Source organism: Microcebus murinus, chromosome 6 (assembly GCF_040939455.1).
Source record: "Microcebus murinus isolate Inina chromosome 6, M.murinus_Inina_mat1.0, whole genome shotgun sequence".
In the NCBI taxonomy this organism is placed as follows: Eukaryota; Metazoa; Chordata; class Mammalia; order Primates; family Cheirogaleidae; genus Microcebus; species Microcebus murinus.
In genome coordinates, this window is record NC_134109.1 from 31,893,565 (window position 1) to 31,918,106 (window position 24,542).

General features: G+C 42.4%; 1 protein-coding gene across 3 annotated transcripts in view; it reads right to left on the reverse strand.

Annotated features, from left to right (window-relative positions):
• The window catches only part of EXD2 (exonuclease 3'-5' domain containing 2), a 43,551-nt gene that overhangs the window by 15,787 nt on the left and 3,222 nt on the right, over positions 1-24,542 (reverse strand). For all 3 annotated transcript variants that reach the window (XM_076003917.1, XM_076003916.1, XM_076003918.1), the window contains 4 exons: positions 20,588-20,967; positions 18,238-18,494; positions 12,420-12,546; positions 524-855 (listed from right to left, as the gene is read on the reverse strand). In XM_076003917.1, coding sequence (XP_075860032.1) covers positions 524-855; positions 12,420-12,546; positions 18,238-18,494; positions 20,588-20,917 — 1,046 coding nt within the window. In that variant the 5' untranslated portion in view covers positions 20,918-20,967. The remainder of the gene's footprint in view (positions 1-523; positions 856-12,419; positions 12,547-18,237; positions 18,495-20,587; positions 20,968-24,542) is intronic.

Sequence of the window (24,542 nt, forward strand, 5' to 3'; positions counted from 1 at the left end):
TATTAGTCATCTTCCTATAACAGAGGTATAAATTGCATAGGAATATTCTCATTGACTAGATAACATTTTCTTAGAGCTGGATATTGTTCTAAATAATCAAATATCATATGAACAAAACACCAAATGATATAGTTCTCCTAAAAAGCATAAGGTACTTACTGTTATTCACTTTCAAAGCTATCCTGAAATAAGCAAGGAATAATAATTATACCCCCATTTACAGATGGGGAAATAATAGGCCTAAGGTCACATCTGGGTCAGTGACAAAACTAGGCTAAGCGCTCCTCATTTCCACACCAATTGTCAAAAATAAAAAGGTAAAAGAAAGGAAAAAGGATTAAAAAATACAAAAATAAAGCAAAGGATAGTCCAAACGTCCCTGAAGGAAAGGAAAAGTAAAATTAACCCTTAGAGAGCCTTTGCTCTCCTCACAAGCCTTCTCCCCAGACCCAAGGTGAAGCATCACACCTTTGCTAAAGGCTGGGCCACTAACTTTTTACTAGACAGAGAACAACTCAGTTACCTTGCAGAATAGCCCACCCCTAGGGGCTTTCTTCTATGTTTTCTGGGGTCTCTTCCTTGGTGGTTGCCTGGTGCCATCCCATCGACCTTAGACTTCTTACTTCTTGGCTTCTGCTGAGATTCTGCTGCTTCACTATTAATCTCTTCTCCCAATCTGATAATTCCTTTGCTTCGAAATGGGATGTCTACCACATCCTGGCATTTCTCCAAGACTTTTCTCCAACCACTGTGGTCATCATTTTTTTCTACAGGTGAATTCCTAGAGAAAGGATATCCAAGAAGATGGAGAAAGAGAGCCACTGAAATCTGGGCATCCCTGGCAGCATAAGTTACCTGAAGAAAAAAGTCAGAGATCAGTGGAATGTGGAAGGCAAACCAGAAAGAGCAACTTAAAAGTCAATAAAAAGATATAGATAACTTTTAGGGTCCTAATATAAAATGTACAATAACCCACATACAATGTATTTAAAACTTTTTATCATGAAAACTTTCAAGCTATAAAAAGTAAATTAAATAGTAAAATTAACTCTCATGTTCTCTATGTTTTTAACTAAAATAGCTTAAAAATGACTTACTCTAAATGCTGGAAAATTCTAATCTATATAAATCAGTGAAGTTTCTATCTACTATCAAACTGCTAGGCAGATTTCTCTCAAGTTTCGGGGGAGGGTAGTTAACAAAGGTCTGACAATTAGTGCATGAAATTCATTTTGGGGATAGTCAGCCCCTAGAAAAGCTGAAATCATAAGTATGACTGTTAATGAGAAAAGACCTGCAGCCTGGGCACAATGGCTCATGCCTGTAATATAAGCACTTTGGGAGGCTGAGGTGGGAGGCTCACTTGAGGCTAGGAGTTTAAGACCAGCTGGGCAACACAGTGAGACCCTGTCTCTACAAAAAATAATTTTAAAAAATTAGCCAGGCATGGTAGCACGTGCCTGTAATTCCAGCTACTCAGAAGGCTGAGGTGGGAGGATCACTTGAGCATAGGAGTTGGAGGCTTCAGTGAACTATGAACATGCCATTATACTCCAGCCTAGGAGACAGAGCATGACCCTATCTTTAAAAAAAAGAAAAAAGCAGGCCGGGTGCGGTGGCTCATGCCTGTAATCCTAGCACTCTGGGAGGCTAAGGCGGGCGGATTGCTCAAGGTCAGGAGTTTGAAACCAGCCTGAGCAAGAGCGAGACCCCAGCTCTACTAAAAATAGAAAGAAATTAATTGGCCAACTAAAAATATATAGAAAAAATTAGCCAGGCATGGTGGCTCATGCCTGTAGTCCCAGCTAGTTGGGAGGCTGAGGCAGAAAGATTGCTTGAGCCCGAGAGTTGAGGTTGCTGTGCATGGCACTCTAGCCCAAGCAACAGAGTAAACTCTGTCTCAAAAAAAAAAAAAGAAACAAGAGAAAGAAATGACCTGCCATGTCTATTAATAAGATAATATCTTAATGTCTTTAATACCCTTTATTGCTGTGACCCCACATAAGTTACTTATTTGTGCCTTGGTTCCTTCCTTTTTTTTAAAACAGTTTTATTGAGATATAATTTACATATACTAAAATTCATCCATTTAAAATATACAAACCAATGGATTTTAGTATATTAACAAAGTTGTACAACCATTACCATCATCAATTTTAGAACATTCTCATTACCCTGAAAAGAAACCTAACATCCTTTACCAGTCATCCCTCACTTCCCCCAGCGCTAGGCAATCCCTAATTACTCTCTATCTTTATAGATTTGCCTATTCTGGACATTCACATAAGGAATCATATGACATGTGGCCTTTTGTGACTGGCTTTTCTCACTTAGCATAATGCTTTTGAGATTTGATCATGTTGTAGTATGTATCTTTTTATTGCTGAATAATACTCCATTGTACAGCTATATAACATTTTAATTTATCCATTCATCAGCTGATGGATTCACTCAGCTTTTTAATGTCTCCTTCTTAAACATGAATGGACAGCCAAGGATCTAAACATCTGAGAGAAACCTTTAATGTGAAAGACAAAGACCAAAGCAAACATAAAACAAAAAAGGAACTCAGAGGAAAAAGAGGGAATGCAGGAAGCAGAAGAAAACTTCAGAAGTCTTTAATACCTTAAGAGAAGATACTAACTACATTTATTAAACAAAAATAGAAAGTTAGTTTAAAAGCAAATATTTAGAGAAGACCAAGAAGCTCTTATAACTTAAAAATATGATAGAAATAATTAAAGATTCAATTAAAAAATTAAAATATAAACTTGAAGAAATTTGCTAGAAGGTAAAAACAGAAAGAAATGGAAAATATTTTTTGAAGAAAATAAGAGGATTAATTCAGGGACTCTAATAAAAAAAATTATGAATTCTAGAAACAAAAAGGAGGCTAGAAAATTTTCAGAGAAGTAATTTGGGTATAAGTCCCTGAACTGAAAGTGATTGAATGGGTCTACTAAATTCTAATACAATGAATGACAAATGGCCCACACTCATGTATTATCATCATGAATTTCAAAAAATTAAGATAAAGATAAGACCTTCCAGAAAGAACAAATCACATACTTAACACCAATGCTGAAAGCTAGAAGACAAGTGTTAGAGGCAAGGACCCTCAAAGACCCTCAACTCCCCTATGACTTGTCCTACGCACGGGCTTCGCCCTGGAAAATTCCTAGGACAAAAACAACACCCCACCCTCCAGCTATAGTTCCGAAAAGAATGTGTTCCAAAATGCTCCAGGGTGTGCTAACTGCAATTGTTCCCGACCACCTGCCAGGTTGGGGTCGAGTAATCAGTCACAAACAACCTCGATACCGATAAGATGCTGATTGGGGCTGATTAGCCCAAACCCAAGACTCACCGTCACCCCACTGCATTTTCTGTTTCTACTTCCTTGTTTCTGTATGCTTATAAAACCTACTAAGAATCTAAGTAAAGTAGACCTTGACAACCATTTGCTTGGTCTCGTTCCTTTCTCTTGCCCATCTCTTTCAGGCACGGTCCCCCTTGACCCCACGAGTAACAGAAGGTCCCGAGGGCCGAGACAAGTGGCGCCCAACGTGGGGCTCGAGGTACGGACTTTTGTCAGATGCACGCGGTTTACAGACAGTTCTCCGGAGAATCCCTGAAGAGACCTCCTTTCTGCCGCTCACAGAATCGACGGTCTGGTGAGTAGATTTTTTACATTGTCATCCCATCAAGATGGGCCATTCTTTGTCTAAAGAGGCCGTTTTCATTAAGGATCTCAAGGCCTCACTCAGAGAGAGAGGAATTAGAGTTAAGAAAAAGGACCTAGTAAAGTTTTTTGTGTTCACTGATCATGCTTGTCCTTGGTTTATTGTTGGTGGACCTGAAATTCACCCACGCAAGTAGCAAAAGGTAGGCAGAGATCTAAACAATTTACTTCTGAATCAGGGCCCAGATGCTGTCCCTGTATCCGTTTTCTCGTACTGGGGACTAATTAGAGATATTGTTGAGGGGGCAGATTCAGACCCCAATAAAAAGCAGCTGCTCTCAGTAGCAGAATTCTGCCTCCGACCCATGTCGCAGTCCGCTTCGAGAACGTCTTTAGAGGCGGCCGAAGGGTCAGCTTCCCCTAATAATCCTGAGAGACCAACATGCCCTTCCCCTTGCCCCTCGGTTTGTATTAATATGCCCCCTCAGGACCCCTCGGCGGAGCTCCAGACATCTAGGGACGAGCCCCCGATTAGTAGGCCAGACACCAAGACCCTCTATCCTCCCTTACCCGAGGGTACAGCCCCTCATGCATTCAATTACCCGGTATTGAAGAAACAACCCCTCTGAGAGTCCCTCGACCCCGCAGAAGAGGCAACCCTTGGAGAGGAAGCGGCCCAGTATCACAATCCCGAATGGCCGCCTCCTTACGCGCCCCAGATTTGCGCACCTTCATTAATCCCTCCCCTTACAATGCCCTTACTTTTTCGTACCAAAAAAGACTTAAGTCAAAGGGTTACGCAATTAAGAGATGTTTTACAACTTCAAAAAGAGTTTGCCTAGCTTTCCAAAGACTTGTCCTCCCTCCAAGATACGCTTAAAGATTCGGTTTTCATTAGCCACCCACGTCACAAGACCGCCAATCGCACGCCACCTTAAATAAAAAATCCTTAAAGTCCTCCCATAAAGCCCTAGCATTCCCGGTAGTTACCAGGTCTAATAGGCAAGGAGACCTTGCCGCCCCTTCTTCTAGCCAGTCCTCGCCCCAAGATTCAGATAACGAGAATACAGAAGAGAAAGAAAGGGAAAGTGAAAGTGATGACCCCCCAGAGGAGACAGTCCTGGGGCCCACTGCAGAGCCCACTGAATTTTGCAGACTAAAGTTTAAAACCTTAAAAGAACTAAATTCTGCTGTTAGGACGTATGGGCCCAATGCACCCTTTACCTATTCCCTCCTAGAGGCAGCCTCAGGGGGCGGCTACCTGCTCCCCGGAGAGTGGGTCAAACTAGTACAGGCAGTCCTTTCTCGCGGATAGTTCCTCTCTTGGAAGGCTGACTTTCTCGACCGCTGTCAGACCACGGCTGCTAATAATTTAAAAAACCCCAATTCTGCCTCTTGGACCCTTGAAAAGCTTAGCGGACAGGGGAGATTTGCTACTGAACAGCGCCAAAGGAGACTCCCAATTGGACTTTTGTCCCAGACCACCGCAGCCGCCTTCGGCGCCTGGCGAACACTTCCCTCTACGGGATCTGTTCTTACTCCCCTGACAAAAATCACCCAGGGAGCTCAAGAGGGTTTTAGTGAATTTGTGGGCAGGCTTTTAGAGTCTGCTGAACGAACCCTCGGACACGAAGATAAGAATAATAGGCTTATTAAACAATTGGCCTATGAAAATGCCAACAGCACTTGCAGGGCCATCCTCAGGGGTAAATTCAAAAATAAAGACCTTAATGACATGATTAGAATGTGTAATGATGTTGACCCCTTCGTCCATAAGGTATCGCAGGCCGTACAGCTTGCGGTTGGGGCCGCCATCCAAGGGACCGCGGCACAGGGAGACTGCTTTAAATGCGGTCAACCAGGGCACTTTGCGAGGCAGTGCCCCCTAGCCGCCTCCTCTGCTACCCCTAACCTCAGTGAGCCGCCAGACAGGCCAGCCCAGCCCTCCTCCCTCTGTCCTCGCTATAAGAGGGGAAAGCATTGGGCCAATCAATGCCGCTCCAAGACTGATGTCTTTGGAAACCCCTTGCCCCCCCTTTCGGGAAACGGCCTGAGGGGCCAGCCCCGGGCCCCCGTCCTATCCAATTTCAGTCGGCCTCGGGGAACAGCCGACAAGAGAGCCCCCAGACTTTAGACTCCTCCGAGCAACCACAGGGAGCGCAGGAATGGACTTGTGTGCCTCCTCCGACACAATATTAAGACCTGAGGATGGTGTTCAAATTTTGCCCACTGGCTCCTTTGGGCCCCCCCCCCCCGGCTAATATGTTCTTTTTTATTCTGGGCCGAGCCTCCTCTACTCTTGTGGGGCTCATAGTCCACCCCTCCATAGTAGATAGTGACTTTACCGGGAAAATTAACATCTTAGCCAGTGCGCTTACCGGCCCTGTGTATGTCTCTAAGGGACAGCGCTTAGCTCAGGCATTACCCTTGCCCCTTAATACATCCTTCCCAGCCATCACCTCTAACCGAGGTGCTTCTTGCCCTGGCTCTTCTGATCTCTATTGGGTCCAAGCTGTCACCAAAGAACGGCCCACCCTGCGGCTAAAATTAGATGGTAAACTTTTTGAAGGCCTTCTTGATTCAGGCGCCGATTCCACGGTTATTGCCCAAGACGCCTGGCCCGATTCATGGCCACTGCAGCCTTCCCTTATGCACTTACAAGGTATAGGACAGTCTAAAGATACTCTCCAGAGCTCAAAAATTTTGACATGGGAAGACTCTGAGGGAAACAGAGGTACCACTCAACCCTTTGTAGTCCCGAGCCTACCTGTTAACTTATGGGGGCGTGATATCCTTGCACAAATGAACGTCATTATGTGCAGCCCCAATGAAGTTGTAACCAGCCAAATGCTTAAACAGGGATTCCTCCCAGGACAGGGTTTAGGCAAAAAGGGTCAGGGACTAAGAGCACCCTTGACCACCCTCCCTAAGTCAGACAGATCAGGACTAGGGTTCAAAGACCATTTTTTGTAAGGGCCATTAATCCCCCTGCACTTCAGGCAGATAAAATCACTTGGAAAAGTGACTCACCTGTCTGGATCTATCAGTGGCCCCTCCCGTCTAACAAGCTAGCCGCAGCTACAGTGTTGGTGCAGGAACAATTAGCTGCCGGACACATAGAGCCCTCTACTTCACCATGGAACACCTCCATTTTCGTCATCCAAAAAAGGACTGGCAAATGGCGGCTGCTACAAGATTTACGGGCTGTTAACCAAACAATGGTTCCCATGGGGGCACTCCAGCCTGGTTTGCCTTCGCCCGTAGCTATCCTCAAAGGCTACTATAAAATAGTAATCGACCTAAAAGACTGCTTTTTCTCCATACCATTGCACCCGGATGACTGCAAACGCTTTGCTTTCAGTCTCCCAGTAGTAAACTGTATAGGACCCTCTCCGCGCTTCCAGTGGTGAGTATGGCCTCAAGGCATGGCCAACAGCCCCACCCTTTGCCAAAAACATGTGGCTCAGACAATTGATTCTTTTAGAATTCAACATCCTCAGCTATATATAATTCATTATATGGATGACATTCTTCTCGCCGGGGCTGACGAGGCAACCTTGCTTCAAGTTACCATGCAGGTTGTCTCAGCCTTACAAGCTCCAGGCCTCCGCCTGTCCCCTGAAAAAATTCAGGTCTGCCCCCCTCACCTGTTCCTAGGCTTTGAATTGTTCCCCAATAAGGTCCTCTCCCAAAAGGTACAAATCAGAAAAGACTCTCTGCGATGCCTTAATGATTTTCAGCGCCTTCTAGGCGACATTAATTGGCTTCACCCGTATTTGAGACTCACCACAGGACAGTTAAAACCCCTATTTGACATCCTGCAGGGAGATGCCAATCCAACCTCTCCACACTCCCTAACTAAAGAAGGGCAACAAGCGCTTAATTTGGTCGAGCAGGCCGTAAACGCCCAGGCCATTGGCTACTTCTCCCCCGACTCCCCCTTGTACTTCATTGTCCTCCCTACCCCCTTTTCGCCCACGGGACTCTTTTGGCAGGGCAAGCCCCTTTTTTGGGTTCACCTATCGGCTTCCGCCCCTAAAGTCCTTCCCACCTACCCTTATTTGGTAGCTAAAATTATTCGCTTGGGGTGAGAAAACTCCCTTAAGCTCTTTAGAAAGGATCCAGATATCATAATACTCCCTTACAATGCTTCTCAAATCCAGTGGCTAATACAAAATGATGATGACTGGGCAGTTAACTTTACCTTTCCAGGGCAAACTAGATAATCATTACCCCCCTATACCAACCTACCCTGCCCGAGGGGCCACCCTCCTCTGCAGAACTAATTCTCACCCTAGTCAACGCCTCTGTCAGGACCATCCGAGAGGCCAACAATTCAAAATATCAGGAGTGTTGGGTATGCTACTCCCCCTGGCCTCCCTTCTATGAAGGTGTCGCTACATTTGGTAAACCATTATTTACTAACGACACCAGCAAACTCAGATGGGGCCTAGAGACCCATGATGGCCTGACACTCAGCCAAATCACAGGCCCAGGCCTTTGCCTTCTTAGCCCAAAAATGCTTCCCCCCGCACCCTTAGAGAAAATATGCAATCAGTCAATTACTGTTGACTCTGCCTTTCAGTATATTCAGGCATCTAACACCTCTTATTTTGCTTGTTCTTCTGGCCTTACCCCGTATGTAGTCATGGCAACGTTTCTTGAGCATAGAGAATATTGTGTGTTAGTCATGCTCTTCCCCAGACTCACTATACGTCCTGCTGACGAATTGCTCAAATTTTGGGAGCGCGGCACCACAATGCGCCGAGAAAAGAGAGAGCCCATCACGGCCATAACACTCACAGTTGTTCTAGGCCTTGGTGCCACAGGGGCTGAAACAGGCATAGCCTCTCTAGTCACCTCCAACCAGCAGTACCTGCAGCTCTCTGCTGCCATTGATAATGATCTCCAAGAGCTACAGCAGGGCCTAAAATATCTCAAAGAATCCCTCGCTTCGCTTTCTGAGGTAGTGTTACAAAATAGAAGAGGCCTAGACTTGGTGTTCCTCCAAGAGGGAGGCTTGTGCGCAGCACTCAAAGAAGAATGTTGCTTCTACGCAGATAAAACAGGTCTGGTAGAAGATAGCATTGAAAGGGTTAGACAAAGCCTAGAAGATAGAAAAAAACGGAGAGAACAGAGTGAAGCATGGTATCAAAATTGGTTTTCTACATCCCCCTGGCTATCCACATTGCTTCCCAGTGTCTTAGGGCCGCTTGCAGGCTTTCTGTTGCTCCTCACCTTTGGGCCTTGGGCTTTCAAAAAACTAACTGATTTTGTCAAGTCACAGGTAGACGCAGCCACACAAAAATCGGTCTCCGTGTTTTACCAACGGCTAGAACTAAGAGGCTCCAGAGAAGACCTCCATGAAGAGTCCCCAACACACCCACTGAAGGTCTAAATTTCTCAGACCTTGCCACAGACATGGAACGCAGTTGGTTCCAAAAGCTGTGGAGACGCCCATGACGGGATTATCGTGATGCCGTGTACCAGATGCACACCCCGCCAACGGTGAGGTGACTCCATGACGGGAATATTGTAGGTCCATGCCTGGGGGTACACTTCATAATCAGAAGTGCCAGAGCTAGATGCCACCTACATAGCCTAAGACAGAGGCCTCACCTTCATGTTAATCGCCCAATCTTATATTTGGGGTGCTGGTCACGGAAGCCCATCACGTAGCCTAAGACAGGCTCTCCACTAACCTATATAAATCTCCCTCATATTAATAAAGAGAGGGGGAGATGTTAGAGGCAAGGACCCTCAAAGACCCTCAACTCCCCTATGACTTGTCCTACGCACGGGCTTCGCCCTGGAAAATTCCTAGGACAAAAACAACACCCCACCCTCCAGCTATAGTTCCGAAAAGAATGCGTTCCAAAATGCTCCAGGGTGTGCTAACTGCAATTGTTCCTGACCACCTGCCAGGTTGGGGTCGAGTAATCAGTCACAAACAACCTCGACACCGATAAGATGCTGATTGGGGCTGATTAGCCCAAACCCACGACTCACCGTCACCCCACTGCATTTTTTCTTTCTACTTCCTTGTTTCTGTATGCTTATAAAACCTACTAAGAATCTAAGTAAAGTAGACCTTGACAACCATTTGCTTGGTCTCGTTCCTTTCTCTTGCCCATCTCTTTCAGGCAAGGTCCCCCTTGACCCCACGAGTAACAGAAGGTCCCGCGGGCCGGGACAGACAAGAATTTCTGAAGGTTTGATTCCATCTTCTATGATGAAGAAAGAAAAAAAGAGAAGTTCTGAAGGAAAATGATTTCTAATCTCAAACACTATAGTCAACCAAACTATTGTTAAGAAAGGGAAATAAAATACCTTTACAGACATACAGTGTGTCATAAATTAATTTCATACACTCCCTTTCTCAGGAAGCTACTATGAATGTACTCTACCAACTCAAGAAAGGAAAAGGACATAGAATTTAGAAATCAGAGGATCTACTACAGAAAAGAGTTGAAAAGAATTCCCAGGATCGGCCGGGCGCGGTGGCTCATGCCTGTAATCCTAGCACTCTGGGAGGCCGAGGCGGGCGGATTGCTCAAGGTCAGGAGTTCGAAACCACTCTGAGCAAGAGCGAGACCCCGTCTCTACTATAAATAGAAAGAAATTAATTGGCCAACTAATATATATAGAAAAAATCAGCCAGGCATGGTGGTGCATGCCTGTAGTCCCAGCTACTCGAGAGGCTGAGGCAGGAGGATTGCTTGAGCCCAGGAGTTTGAGGTTGCTGTGAGCTAGGCTGACGCCATGGCACTCACTCTAGCCTGGGCAACAAAGCGAGACTCTGTCTCAAAAAAAAAAAAGAATTCCCAGGATGATGATAAATGCAAGTTCCAGGACGAGAGGTGGGCAGCAGGACAAGAGTGCAATCAGTCCCGACAGCAGCAGGGTGACAGAGAGTTCTGGGAGAGATGGCTCCAAGGGAAAATGAAACAAATGATAAGTTACCTGATGCACATCCACACTAGACAAGATGAGATCTACAGCTCTACTAAAGAGTCTGGGGATCGAAACAATTAAAAGGTATATAGAACACTATGCAATCAAAACACCAATTATTATTCCTGGGAAAATAAAAAGTATATATAAGAAAAATGTAATTGGCCGGGCACGGTGGCTCACGCCTGTAATCCTAGCACTCTGGGAGGCCGAGGCGGGCGGATTGCTCAAGGTCAGGAGTTCGAAACCAGCCTGAGCAAGAGCGAGACCTCGTCTCTACTATAAATAAAAAAGAAATTAATTGGTCAACTAATATACATACAAAAAATTAGCCGGGCATGGTGGCGCATGCCTGTAGTCCCAGCTCCTCGGGAGGCTGAGGCAGGAGGATCACTTGAGCCCAGGAGTTTGAGGTTGCTGTGAGCTAGGCTGACGCCATGGCACTCACTCTAGCCTGGGCAACAAAAGTGAGACTCTGTCTCAAAAAAAAAAAAAAAAAAAGGAAAAGAAAAGAAAAGAAAATGTAATTGCAGTTTACTGTGTGGCTCAGGTATAAATGATATCAATATAAATACTGGATATTAACCTGACAAAAATGATGATTTACCTATTTTGGGAGGATGGGGAAGAGAGTAAGTGTTCAAGGATAGAGGAATTGCAAGAGTACTAAACTGTATCCTTCACAGTAAGAAGTCAAAGATAATATGTAAAATAAGAAACAATAATGCATACATGTAACTTAGAAATATAATGGTAAATACCAGAAATAAATGAAAGCAGATGTCTCTGAGAAGGAAGAGGAATTAGAATGGGGAGAGGTAATGTCTGTTCCTTAAAATAAGTCTTATAACAACACTATGTTTTTTAAAATTATATGTTTGTATTCATGGAAAAAATTACATTTTCTGAAATGTCTGGCATATTGCAAACACTCAAAAAAAATAAAGAAGACTCTTATTCTTTTATTTAAATGGCATATACATTATTGTAGACCAATTACTTTAGCATCACCAATGTAGGGGACTAACATATATTTTCCTAGTTTAAGAATTAAATTTAGTGAGTAATGTACATGTTCTGCCCAGAGCATTTGAAAGTAATCTGTTCCGGACAAGGCCCTTGTGACAAGCACGGTTGCTGCCTAGAGGCATAACAATAGACCTGAGTTTCTGCATTGAGGATAAGTAGAGGCCTGGAGGCCACACAATAAGCACATTGTTCTTTTGATTGCTGCTTAATCCCATTAGATGGCTGGTTAGTCAATGACAGGTAAGACCCCTCAAGGGAGGGGCGACCTAAGCCATGTACAGCCAAAGGGGATTGGCCTAAGAGGAACTGGGGATGAAAAATGCCCCTGGTGGTGGCCTTGCCACAACCTTGCTAATCTTGGTCTGTGATCTATGCCTGGCGCCTTGAGCAACTGCCTGGAAACCTGTGGCAGGAGACATCTGTGCCCTTAGGCTGCGTGTTCTGGAATGTATGCCTATCTATTGCTGCCACGCCTGGGTGGGCACGTACAAGAAACTAACTTTGATTTTGGGGGTATAAAAATAAAACGACTGGTGCGTTATGCACTGCAGTCTTGTAACCGTCTTTGTGTGTGTGTGTCTTTTTGTGTTCTGTGTTCATCCTCTGTCCTGCAAACCGGCCACGACAATCAATGAATCTATTTTAAGGCATGTCCACCCAATACTTATATCATATTTGAAGATCTGAATTTTAAAAACAATTATACTTCAGAGGCAATGACTCTCCATTCTTCAACTACCCTGATAAGAAGTACCTGGTCATCTGTAAGAGTCTCAGCATCCCAGTTGCTGCAGCGAAGTAGAAGAGACTTGTCAAGGGAAAAGTTCAAAACAGTCTCAGCAAGTGATTTCAGGCTAAGCCCATTACAGAGCAAATTGTTTCTGCAAGAAATAAACAAAATCATGTATCAAAAATAGGCAAAAGACATGAACAAGAAAATCAAAAAAGATATATAAATGACCAGTAAACAGACGATATTCGAACTCACTAGACATCAAAGAAAATGATAATTTAGGCCGGGCGCTGTGGCTCACGCCTGTAATCCTAGCTCTTGGGAGGCCGAGGCGGGCGGATTGCTCAAGGTCAGGAGTTCAAAACCAGCCTGAGCAAGAGCGAGACCCCATCTCTACTATAAATAGAAATTAATTGGCCAACTGATATATATATAAAAAATTAGCCGATTCTGTTTGGAACAGATGCTAAAAAAAAAAAAAAAAAAAAAAAAATTAGCCGGGCATGGTGGCGCATGCCTGTAGTCCCAGCTACTCGGGAGGCTGAGGCAGAAGGATCACTCAAGCCCAGGAGTTTGAGGTTGCTGTGAGCTAGGCTGACGCCACGGCACTCACTCTAGCCTGGACAACAAAGTGAGACTCAGTCTCAAAAAAAAAAAAAAAAAAATGATAATTTATCTATCAGATTTGCAAAGATTTTTTAAAACAACTATATCTAATATTGATGGAGCATGAATAATCAGGCAGTCTCATCTAAAATTTGTGAACTATACATTTTCATTATAACCCTTATGTAAAAGGATTTAATAATAAATACCTATTTAAATTTGAACATGTCCACTGACATCTCTGCTTAGAGAAAGAAAATTTGAATATGAAAATTCTCTGATCCAGCAATTTGACTTTTAGGAATTTATCTTAAGAATATACATAAAAGGATCTTCAGTGCAGCATAATTTATAATAAGAAAGAATTGTGGGCTGGGCGCAGTGGCTCATGCCTGTAATCCTAGCACTCTGGGAGGCCCAGGTGGGCGAAATGCTCAAGGTCAGGAGTTCAAAACCAGCCTGAGCAAGAGCAAGACCCTGTCCCTACTAAAAATAGAAGGAAATTAATTGGTCAATTAATATATATAGAAAAAATGAGCCAGGCATGGTGGCACATGCCTGTAGTCCCAGCTACTCAGGAGCCTGAGGCAGTAGGATTGCTTGAGCCCAGGAGTTTGAGAGGTTGCTGTGAGCTATGCTGACGCCTCGGCACTCACTCTAGCCTGGGCAACAAAGTGAGAATCTGTCTCAAAAAAATGCCCATGGATAGTGTTTGTGTATGACTTTTCAGATTTGAAAAAATAATAAAGCTATTTTAATTGAGAAAGTTAAAGTACAATAACACCAACAATAATAACCTATTCTTTCTGCTCTTCGCTTTCTGATTAAAATTGATGCAGTTTGTCCAAGTTCAAAAGCAAGTGGAAAAAAGAAAAATAAAAATATTGATGTACAGTGGTAAAAAATTAATTTGTCCAAAGATTGGAGACTCCAAACAAGAGATTAATGTGAAACATCAGTCTACAAAAGCAGAGCTGACTTTTTGGTTACCAAGTGAGAGTCTAGAAATTGTACAGCAGAAAGCGTGGAGATGGAGGTTCTTATCAGTGTTATAACACGCTCTACTTCCTCAGGTATTGTAGGAAGTGAAAATATTATAATGACGAAGAAAAAGTCTTTCCTTATTGTATTTATTTATTTATTTGAGACAGAGTCTCGCTTTGTTGCCCAGGCTAGAGTGAGTACCATGGCATCAGCCTAGCTCACAGCAACCTCAAACTCCTGGGCTCAAGCGATCCTCCTGTTTCAGCCTCCTGAGTAGCTGGGACTACAGGCATGCGCCACCATGCCCAGCTCATTTTTTCTATATATATTAGTTGGCCAATTAATTTCTTTCTATTTATAGTAGAGATGGGGTCTCGCTCTTGCTTAGGCTGGTTTCGAACTCCTGACCTTGAGCAATCCGCCCGCCTCGCCTCCCAGAGTGCTAGGATTACAGGCGTGAGCCACTGCGTCCCACCGTCTTTCCTTATTAAACAAGAAGTAAATCAATGGATCTTATCACCTCCAAAAGGCAGCACAGACTAAAAAGTACAAAAGGTCTAAACACAGTTAGGTAAAATACACAAGGTCTTGGTTCAAATAATAGAAATTAAGGACTTGGGGCAGACATAAAAGTTTTGTTTCATTAAAAATTACAAAAGTAATGAATGTTTATTATTAAAAATTCAAACAATAGAGGCAGGGCCCGATGGCTCACGTCTGTAATCCTAGCACTTTGGGAGGCTGAGGTGGGAGGATTGCTTGAGATCAGGAGTTCCAGACTGGCCTGAGCAAGAGCAAGACCCCGTCTCTACTAAAAATAGAAAAAAAATTAGCGTGGTGTGGTGTGCATGCCTGTAGTCCCAGCTACTCAGAGACTGAGGCAGCAGGATCACTTGAGCCCAGGAGTTTGAAGTTTCTATGAGCTAGGCCAATGCCATGGCACTCTAGCCCGGGCAACAGAACAAGACTCTGTCTCAAAAAAAAAAAAAAAAAAAAAAAAAAATTTAAACAATAGAGATGTATAATGGGTGAAAAGGGAAGTTTTCCACACATACTTCCAACTTTCAGAAATAACAACTTTTAACAGTATGTGTGGCCCCTCCACACTTTTTCTATGCACAAATAAACAAATGGTTAGATGGAGGAGTAGATATGTTTTTTTGGTATTTGGTTTTTGTTCTATAACTTGCTCTATTCACTTAATGTACCATGGACCTCCTTCCATGGCAGTAAGTATAAATGTTATTTCATTCTTTTTAACATCTGTGTAGTTTTCCAAGCATGGATATGTTAAGTAGATAGTGAGGGATTCCAGGTCTTCTAGAGACAAAAGTGGGTGCTGTTGCCCCAATCTTGGTCCTGCCACACCCTACTTGTCCATACATGGGGGAGGAGGGAATACCCCACAAATCTGCCAATCAGAACTTGGAGTGCCAGCTGCAAAAAGAATGTAGAGGATTCTAGCCCATGGGCCATGCAGCATAGGTACCATAGAATCTGGACGTCTAGAACCTGCATGCATAGTTAAGACTCAGGTCATGTGACTCCCAACTGTCCAATCAAAGTGGTTTCATGGTGACATCTGAACCATGGGCAGGTCCCTATCTGGGCACTATAAAACAAGATGCAGACCATAACCAATCCCCTCTCTGCACCCTTCCCTTTGCTGAGACGATGGGTCCAGTCATCATCTGTGGCATATGTATTATGCTTTGTAAACCTCTATTTGGCTCTGGCCCTATAATCCTGTCTTTCCTCAATAAACCTCATTTTCATGCTTGTCTAACTTTGGCATGTCTAGTCATTCTTCAGCCATGGGTGTGCTAAGTACCAACATTTCAGACTAAAACCTGACAAGATAGTCTGTATTTCTTGAAATCATCAACCCCACTGAAGTACGGTATTTAATTTTCAGTTATTTAATTCCACTTGGGTCATTAGTCTTTTTTAAAAATGTCATATTTTGGAAAGTTTCACATCTCTTGTGCATGAATTTAAAACAAAATGCAAGCTTTGTCACTTCAGAGTTTCAACGGGAAAGATGCCAAATTCACATACAACCTCCATAATAAATCACCTTTGCTTAACATATTTTAAAATTTTAAAGAATATGAAGAAGACAACATTAACTCCCCTCAAAACCTTGCTCCTCCAAGTCAAAAGTTTCATCTGACTGACTTTCAAGTCAGTTGAAAGTAACAACTACTTACCATGGCAACAGTAGGAGCAATGTAGTACTAATAGTGCTAATTATAATTCCAGCACTATGTTAGATTTATTGAACTTCCATATCAAAAATTCTTAATTTTATTACTAAAATGTTCAATAATAAAACAAGAATAATTTTTAAAATTTCAACAAAATTAGACTTAAAGATGAAAGACCTGATAAAAGTTACATTCTTATTTCCAGAGAAGTTAATGGTCAAAATCTTATTTTAACACTTGGCCATTCTGCATTTAGCCAAACAGAATTCAATGAATCTTCGATTTCTATATAGTCATAGAGATGACTGTACATGCACAGAAAAAAGATCTGGAAGGACAAATCAATTGTATGATGATGGTGCTGAAGGTGACAGTAACAATGTGATAATCATGATGATATATAATAGTTAAAATTTACAAAGCACTCTTTATATATCAAACGCTACTTATAAGTTCTTTACATAGTTTAACTGATTCAACATACCAATTCCATGAGGTGAGAACATTATTACAAAGAAACTGAGGAACAGGCCGGCGCGGTGGCTCACGCCTGTAATCCTAGCATTCTGGGAGGCCGATGCGGGCGGATCACTCAAGGTCAGGAGTTCGAGACCATCCTGAGCAAGAGCGAGACTCCGTCTCTACTAAAAATAGAAAGAAATTAATTGGCCAACTAATATATATAGAAAAAATCAGCCAGGCGTGGTGGCGCATGCCTGTAGTCCCAGCTACTCGGGAGGCTGAGGCAGAAGGATTGCTTGAGCCCAGGAATTTGAGGTTGCTGTGAGCTAGGCTGATGCCACGGCACTCTAGCCCAGTCAACAGAGCAAGACTCTGTCTCAAAAAAAAAAAAAAGAAAAGAAAAGAAACAAAATTGAGAAATGGAGAGGCTTAGTATCCTGCCAAGGTCACACAGTTGGTAAGTGGCAGGGTTGGGACTCCAGAAGCAGTCTGCTTCTGAATCAAGTTTTAGTCTCTCTCTACACTGCCTCTAACAGCACAGAGTAGGCACCTTCTGGAGAGGTGGTGTCAGAGGAAGGGGGCCTGATGAAAGGCAGCTTTTGCTGTTATAAACCTAATACTTTTTATAGAGTTTTAATTTTTACAGCAATATTTTAATGTATTACTTGACAAAATTTATATTTCACTTACAAGAACTTTATTTATATAAGTCAAATTAACAAACTAAAATAAAATTTCATTTTATACTAAAAAAATTATGATAAACACAGATTTTAATCAGCCTTCTCTTAGTTTACCAAATCCTCCAACCTTTTAGTGTCTGTGGCATTTGAGGCAGGGTCAGAGGCCCTTTCAGTCCATGTTGTTATAAATGAGGACATGTCCAGATACATAAAGAGGTAATTGTGTCCACCCCCTCCCAAAAAGAAAAAACAAATTGAAATAGAATTACCATAAGAATAGAGTTCTAAGAGAAAGGGAAATCTCTTTTCCACCCAGACAAGGGCTAGATCTACCTACCATCATTTTTGGCCTACAGCAGGGTTTGCAAATGCAAATGTTTATCTGGGGAGTCAGGGTTCTGATGGGAGTGTGGGGACTCTGGCAAACTGAAGGGAGCATGCTCATCTAAAGGGGCCAGCTGCTACCCAGCCAAGTGCTGCCATCTATAATTATGGATTCAGTGTAGTTGGATCACCTACTTCTTCTAGAGAAGCCAAAAATACAGATTTTTACATTAAATCTTCTAGATTTAAAAAAAAAATTTTCTAAAAATATCATACAGGAAAAAAATGAAACCAAAAAACATCTGCAGCTCTAATTTAGCCAGTGAGCCCATCAGTTTATAACATATAGCTTACACAGACATTTTATTAATATCTCGTCCAAAAAGACCAGTTCTAGGTAACTAAAGTTTTCTCAGAAATTGGTATGTCTCCTTGCAAATTCAATATGCATCTCAGAAGCTTCTAGATATCTAGAATTTCAAACGTTTCATTATTGATTCCCAGTAATTTACAAATCTTGCTAAAATAACTGTCCCACAGCTACAGGAATCCCAGCACTCATACAAACCACACCTCTGCCGCAAAGCTAGGTATCGGAGGTCCAGGCATCCCCTAACAACGAGGCCATAATCCTGAAGGAGCTTGCTGGCATCTTCTGAACATCCCACTCCAACTTTTAAAATGGTGCCATCTGCTAAAATGTCCAATAACGTTCTTGGTAGTGTTTTTCCTCCACAGATCAACTTGGGCAAGCGAACCAAGACACAAAGGCCACTTGGGGAGGCCATTTGTAGAAGTGACAAAGGACTGGCTTTGCCTTCCAAATTCACCTGCAACAGAGGAAGACAGGGCCCACGGTTTACACTCTAGCAGAACATCAAGCACAACATAAAACTGTGGCAAAAAAGTCTAAGAGGCACATCCTTAACTTACCAAACGGAGCATCTGACCAGATTTTGGTTTAAATCTATAGATGAGCCTGTACTAACAAATGCAATCAACAGACTGTGTGAAGCAGCCTGAGCAAAGGTTACCAAGGGCCAAATGCCAGGGCCAGAAATATGAGCAGACCATAAATAGTGACCAGCTGACACAGAATAGCTCTGGAACACACACTGGCAGAGTCCTATGAAATATACTGATTTTTAAAGGTGAAGGAAAAAAAGGTCAAGAAGTGCCAAATGATAAACATACTCTTCAATATCCAGGCTCTCTAATGTACATGGAGGTAGCATTACTCAGCTACCTAATCGTGGACTCAACATCCATTTTTTTTTTTTTCTATTTTTAGTAGAGACGGGATCTCACTCTTGGTCAGGCTGGTCTCGAACTCCTGAGCTCAAACAATCCTCCTGCCTCAGCCTCCCAGAGTGCCATTTTTTTTTTTTTTTTAAAAAGACAGGGGCTTGCTCTGTCACCCAGGCTAAAGTACAGTGGTGTGATAACAGCTCACTGTAACCTCTAACTCCAGGTCTCAAATGATCCTCTAGCCTCGGCCTCCCAAAGTGCTAGGATTATAGGCATGAGCCACTGCACTCAGCTTAAAATCCAATTTTTTAAAAGAGGTAGGAAACATAGTAATGTAAATAAATGGTACCTGCTAATATAATAAATTCTGGTAGTACAAAGTGCTTTCTCAGCATTTTCTAGTCACAAATGGTGTTAATAAAAGAAAAAAAAGTATATTGAGCATAAGTTAGGGCTCTTACATCTTAAGAGATAAAAATAACTTTACATATTAAATGATCTGGGTTTAAGGCGTGGTGACTCACACCTATAATCCTAGCACTTTGGGAGGCTGAAGCAGGAGGATTGGCAGGAGGATTGTTTGATGCCAGGAGTTCAAGACCAGCCTGAGCAAGAGCAAGACCCCATCTTTACAAAAAACAGAAAAATTAGCCGGGCATGGTGGTATGTGCCTATAGTCCCAGCTACCCGGGAGGTTGAGGCAGAAGGATCTCTTGGACCCAGGAATTTGAGGTTGCTGTGAGCTAGGCTGATGCCACAGCACTATAATCCAGGCAACGGAGTGAGACTCTGTCTCAAAAAAAAAAAAAATATCAAGACAAGACCCTCCACCAGCAAAAATATTTCAACTCAATGAAGGCTCAGAAGATCATTAGCATTTTTTAACAATAAATTATTAATTAAATTATGTACATTTTTTAGACATAATGCTATTGTACAGTTAATAGACTACAGTATAGTGTAAACATAACTTTTATATGCACTAGGAAATCAAAAAGCTCACGTGACTGGCTTTATTCCAGTGGCCTGGAACCAAACCTGTAATATCTCAGAGTTATATCTATACTGTGAAATTAAATGTGATGATGCAAGCAAAACAGTACAGCATACAGCATAGAGTAAACAATGTTTCAAATGTTAACTGTTACCTTTTTAAATCGCAATTTGAGTAATAATTCCCTTTTTATTTCCATTCCTGGGATAAGAATTCCCATTTAAACATACCTCCTTAACTATATTCTCCATGGCATCCTTATAAAAATGCTATTACAAATATCAATAGTGGCTACTATTTAAGGAACATTTACTATCTGTTAAAACTGTGTTGAAGGCTTCACAGGGGTAATCTATTTGAATCCTTAGAAAAGCCACAGGAGGTAGATACCATTACATCATATTACAAACAAGTAAACTGAAACTCAGGTTAAGTAGCTTGTTCAAGTTCACAGAATGATCAGTGGTGAAAATGGAACTCATACAGGTCTGTCTGACTCCAGAATCCATGACTGTAAGCACTTCCCTATCCTGAGAAGAGCAGCCACTTCTGCTAAAATCTACTTACCAGTAAGTAGAGAACAAGCTAATTCTCCTTTAATCTTATTCTCTACTTGACCATCCCAGGCCCCAGTCGGAAAAGCAGAAGAGATTTTTAAAAATTTTTTGCTTTTTAACTTACCCACTCACAATCGATTCCAAGTACTGGCAAATCTTCTAATTCCCTTCTAAGCAAGGGTGCGATTTGATCCCACTCTGCCTCCTGAGACACAGTCACCACTTTTGCTTTGAGGATCCTTTCCTCCCACGTGGCCGTAAGGGCACTGGAGTGCAGCTGGTCCTCTTCCGGAGGGGGCAGCTCTGTACTGCTTGGCACTTTCTGCTGTTGCTGCTGGGTCACAGGGCTCCGTTTACTCCTTCTGCGCTGGATGCCTTTCCAGAGAACAAAACCTCCCACAGCCACACCCAAAAGGGTGGTTACTGTCAAAGCTACTAAGTTCTGTCTAGACATCTTCTTCAATTTTTCTACTGTTTAGGAAAGCAAATCACTAATCCCACAATCTGCAAAACAAATGGCAAAAATATGTTTATATGAGGAATACAAATCTATCTGTAAACAAGTTTTCCCCTAAAAAGTGGGGAAACATAATAATCTCTGTACCCACAAACTAAAATCACTGCTATAAATTTCCACATGAAACAGCAATATTCTAATTTTTTCCTTTGTGTACTCTCTGTACTCCATCTTTATCACTATCCTCACTCCAGAAAAACCCCTGCCCTCTGGCAGTTTCCCAGGGTTCCCTTAATGATATAAAATTATATCAATCAAAACAATAAGTGAGACTCTCACTTCCAACTGCTGTTACTGAATTAATTTTTTAGTCAATGGATCTTCTTCAATGTGTTTGCATTTTAAGCCTTTAATCACCTAACAGTTGAATGAAAGCTTTTACTTCTCAATTAAAAAAAGATCTTAATCATCAGTATTATGGTGGGGAGATTTTTTTTTATTTTTTGAGAAGGTGTGAGCAGCAGGTGAATGGAGGAAACAGGCTTCAGTAAAACACTTTTCTGTTGCTCCACAAGTCTCAGTGGTTCTCCACAGAAACTGATCCAGTTATCGCAGAGTAAGGAAGGGTAGTAAAAAGGGAAAGGAACAGAAAAGAAAAAGGAAAGGGTAGAACTTAGATATCCAACACACCCAGAAGGATGTTGTGAATTGAAATGTCCACAGGGCTAGCAGGTTAATGTAAATAAATGAAACAAGCCACAAAATAGTACCTTTTCCATTTTTCTTATAACATGTGGCTTTCTCCATGTATCTTTTGTTTTCCCACTTTGGAGAGATAAAGGAGTATACAGAGTTATTTCTGTACTATTAAAATAATAATAGTAAAAGGTACAACAATAAATGATGGGTGGCCCTTGGCCTCAAGGACAGGAAGAAAACATGGGGCAACAACCATTCAGCACAAGCTGATAGATCCTGTGCAGGAAGAAGGCCCAGGGTGGTCAGATACTTTGCTTATTCGAGAGAAGTCAGGTATCTTAACTATACATAAAATGTCACCATTTTTAAATGTTACCTATAAATTTACATTTTTTTGTTTCTGTTTTTGAGACAAGGTCTCGCTAGGTTGCCCAGGCTGGTCACTAAATTTATAGTTTTTAAAACTATGGGACCAGCCAAACAAAAACATTCTGGGCATTGGGCTACCTATCTGTGGACTCTGGCTTAAAAATCTAAGCTGCCCAAAGACGGAGCAATCTGCTGAACCCTCCCTATACTCCTCTATAGATGAAAGTGTCCCACTGAATGTATACTTTTTTATCAGCTTTTTAAAAAGATTCAACAAAACATCTTTTTATTTTTTGAGACAGAGTCTCACTCTGTGGCCTGGGCTAGAGTGCTGTGGCATCAGCCTAGCTCACAGCAACCTCACTCCTGGGCTCAAGCGATCCTCTTGCCTAAGCCTCCCAAGTAGCTGGGACTACAGGCAAGCACCACCATGCCCAGCTAATTTTTCTATTTTTAGTTGTCCAGCTAATTTTTTCTATTTTTAGTTGTCCAGCTAATTTCTTTCTATTTTTAGTAGAGACGAGCTCTCACTCTTGCTCAGGCTGGTCCCGAACTCCTGAGCTCAAGCGAGCCTCCTGCCTTGGCCTCCCAGAGTGCTAGGATTATGGTGTGAACCACCACGCCCAGCCTCAACAACACATTTTTTTTTTTTTTTTTTTTTTTTTTTTTAGAGACGGGGTCTCGCTATGTTGCCCAGGCTGGAGTGCAGTGGCTATTCACAGGCGCGATCCCACTACTGATCAGCACGGGAGTTTTGACCTGCTCCGTTTCCGACCTGGGCCGGTTCACCCCTCCTTAGGCAACCTGGTGGTCCCCCGCTCCCGGGAGGTCACCATATTGATGCCGAACTTAGTGCGGACACCCGATCGGCATAGCGCACTACAGCCCAGAACTCCTGGGCTCAAGCGATCCTCCCATCTCAGCCTCCCGAGTAGCTGGGACTACAGGCGCGCGCCACCGCGTCCGGCTCAACAACACATTTTTAAAACTAATTTCATATGTACAACAACCCTGAAGTATAATCATGACTACAAAGAAATTCTGCTATTAGAGAAGAAAAACAGAATCACAAAAACTATTACAATAGTAATAAGAAATGGTATATAATAGCTACATTGTTTTTAAAATATTTACTTTATTCCAAAAACTGTACTAAGAACATCATACATATTTTTTCCAGTTCTTTTATTGAAGAGGAAACTGAGGCTTAATGAGATTAAGTAACTTGTGTAGAGAGACTTCTGGTTAAAATGATCTGAGAAGACTTAAAAATCCTTCCCTTTCCTACTCTAAACAATAGAAATGCTGGAGAAAACAATAAAAAGATAAAAATTTAAGCTCAACAAAGAAAGAGAAATCATTAAGTGCCAGAAATGGAAGAGAGAACCCACAGTGAGTAGGAAATGAAATTGGGCAGAGACCAGAACTCATACCAGCCCCAGCACTGGGTCTACCACCCCCCAGAGACAGAAATATAGGCCACAGGCTCAGGACACAGCTGGGACTCAGGAGAGTACCACCCTGTCCACCAACAGGGACCTAAAAGTGTTCACACACCTTGGCCCAGACAAGCTACCTGTCCCAGGCTAAGAGTATGAATACAGTCCCTCAAGAGAGAATAAACCCTCAAGCCTTCATTTTGGGCAAGTACAGGGACCAAGTTCACATTTTCCTCATAATCATGTGCCAAGAACTAAATTAAAACTGGTTCAGGCCGGGCGTGGTGGCTCACGTCTGTAATCCTAGCACTCTGGGAGGCCGAGGCGGGCGGATTGCTCAAGGTCAGGAGTTCAAAACCAGCCTGAGCGAGACCCCGTCTCTACCATAAAAATAGAAAGAAATTAATTGGCCAACTAATATATATAATATAAAAATCAGCCGGGCATGGTGGCTTGTGCCTGTAGTCCCAGCTACTCGGGAGGCTGAGGCAGGAGGATCACTTGAGCCCAGGAGTTTGAGGTTGCTGTGAGCTAGGCTGATGCCACGGCACTCACTCTAGCCTAGGCAAGAAAGCGAGACTCTGTCTCAAAAAAAAAAAAAAATAAAAAAAATAAAAATAAAAAAAAAAAAAAACTGATTCAGAATTAGCAAACTCTGTTAAAATCAGAGAGAATCAATCATAAAAATCATTTTGTATGTTTCTACCACATAGGAAACACACAGGACTTTCATGAGAGGTCAATTCCTAGAAGAGGGTTCACAAATAAATCAAAATAAAACAAAACTCTAAAGTCAATAAAAATACTTCATACAGCTATCAAAGACTTCCACACCTGAGATCTAAAAAGGACTTTAAAGTAAGAATATGCAGAGATATTAAGGAAAATAATATATATATATATTTTTTGAGACAGAGTCTCGCTTTGTTGCTCAGGCTAGAGTGAGTGCCGTGGCATCAGCCTAGCTCACAGCAACCTCAAATTCCTGGGCTCAGGCAATCCTCCTGCCTCAGCCTCCTGAGTAGCTGGGACTACAGGCATGCACCACCATCCCCGGCTAATTTTTTCTATATATATATATATTAGTTGGCCAATTAATTTCTTTCTATTTATAG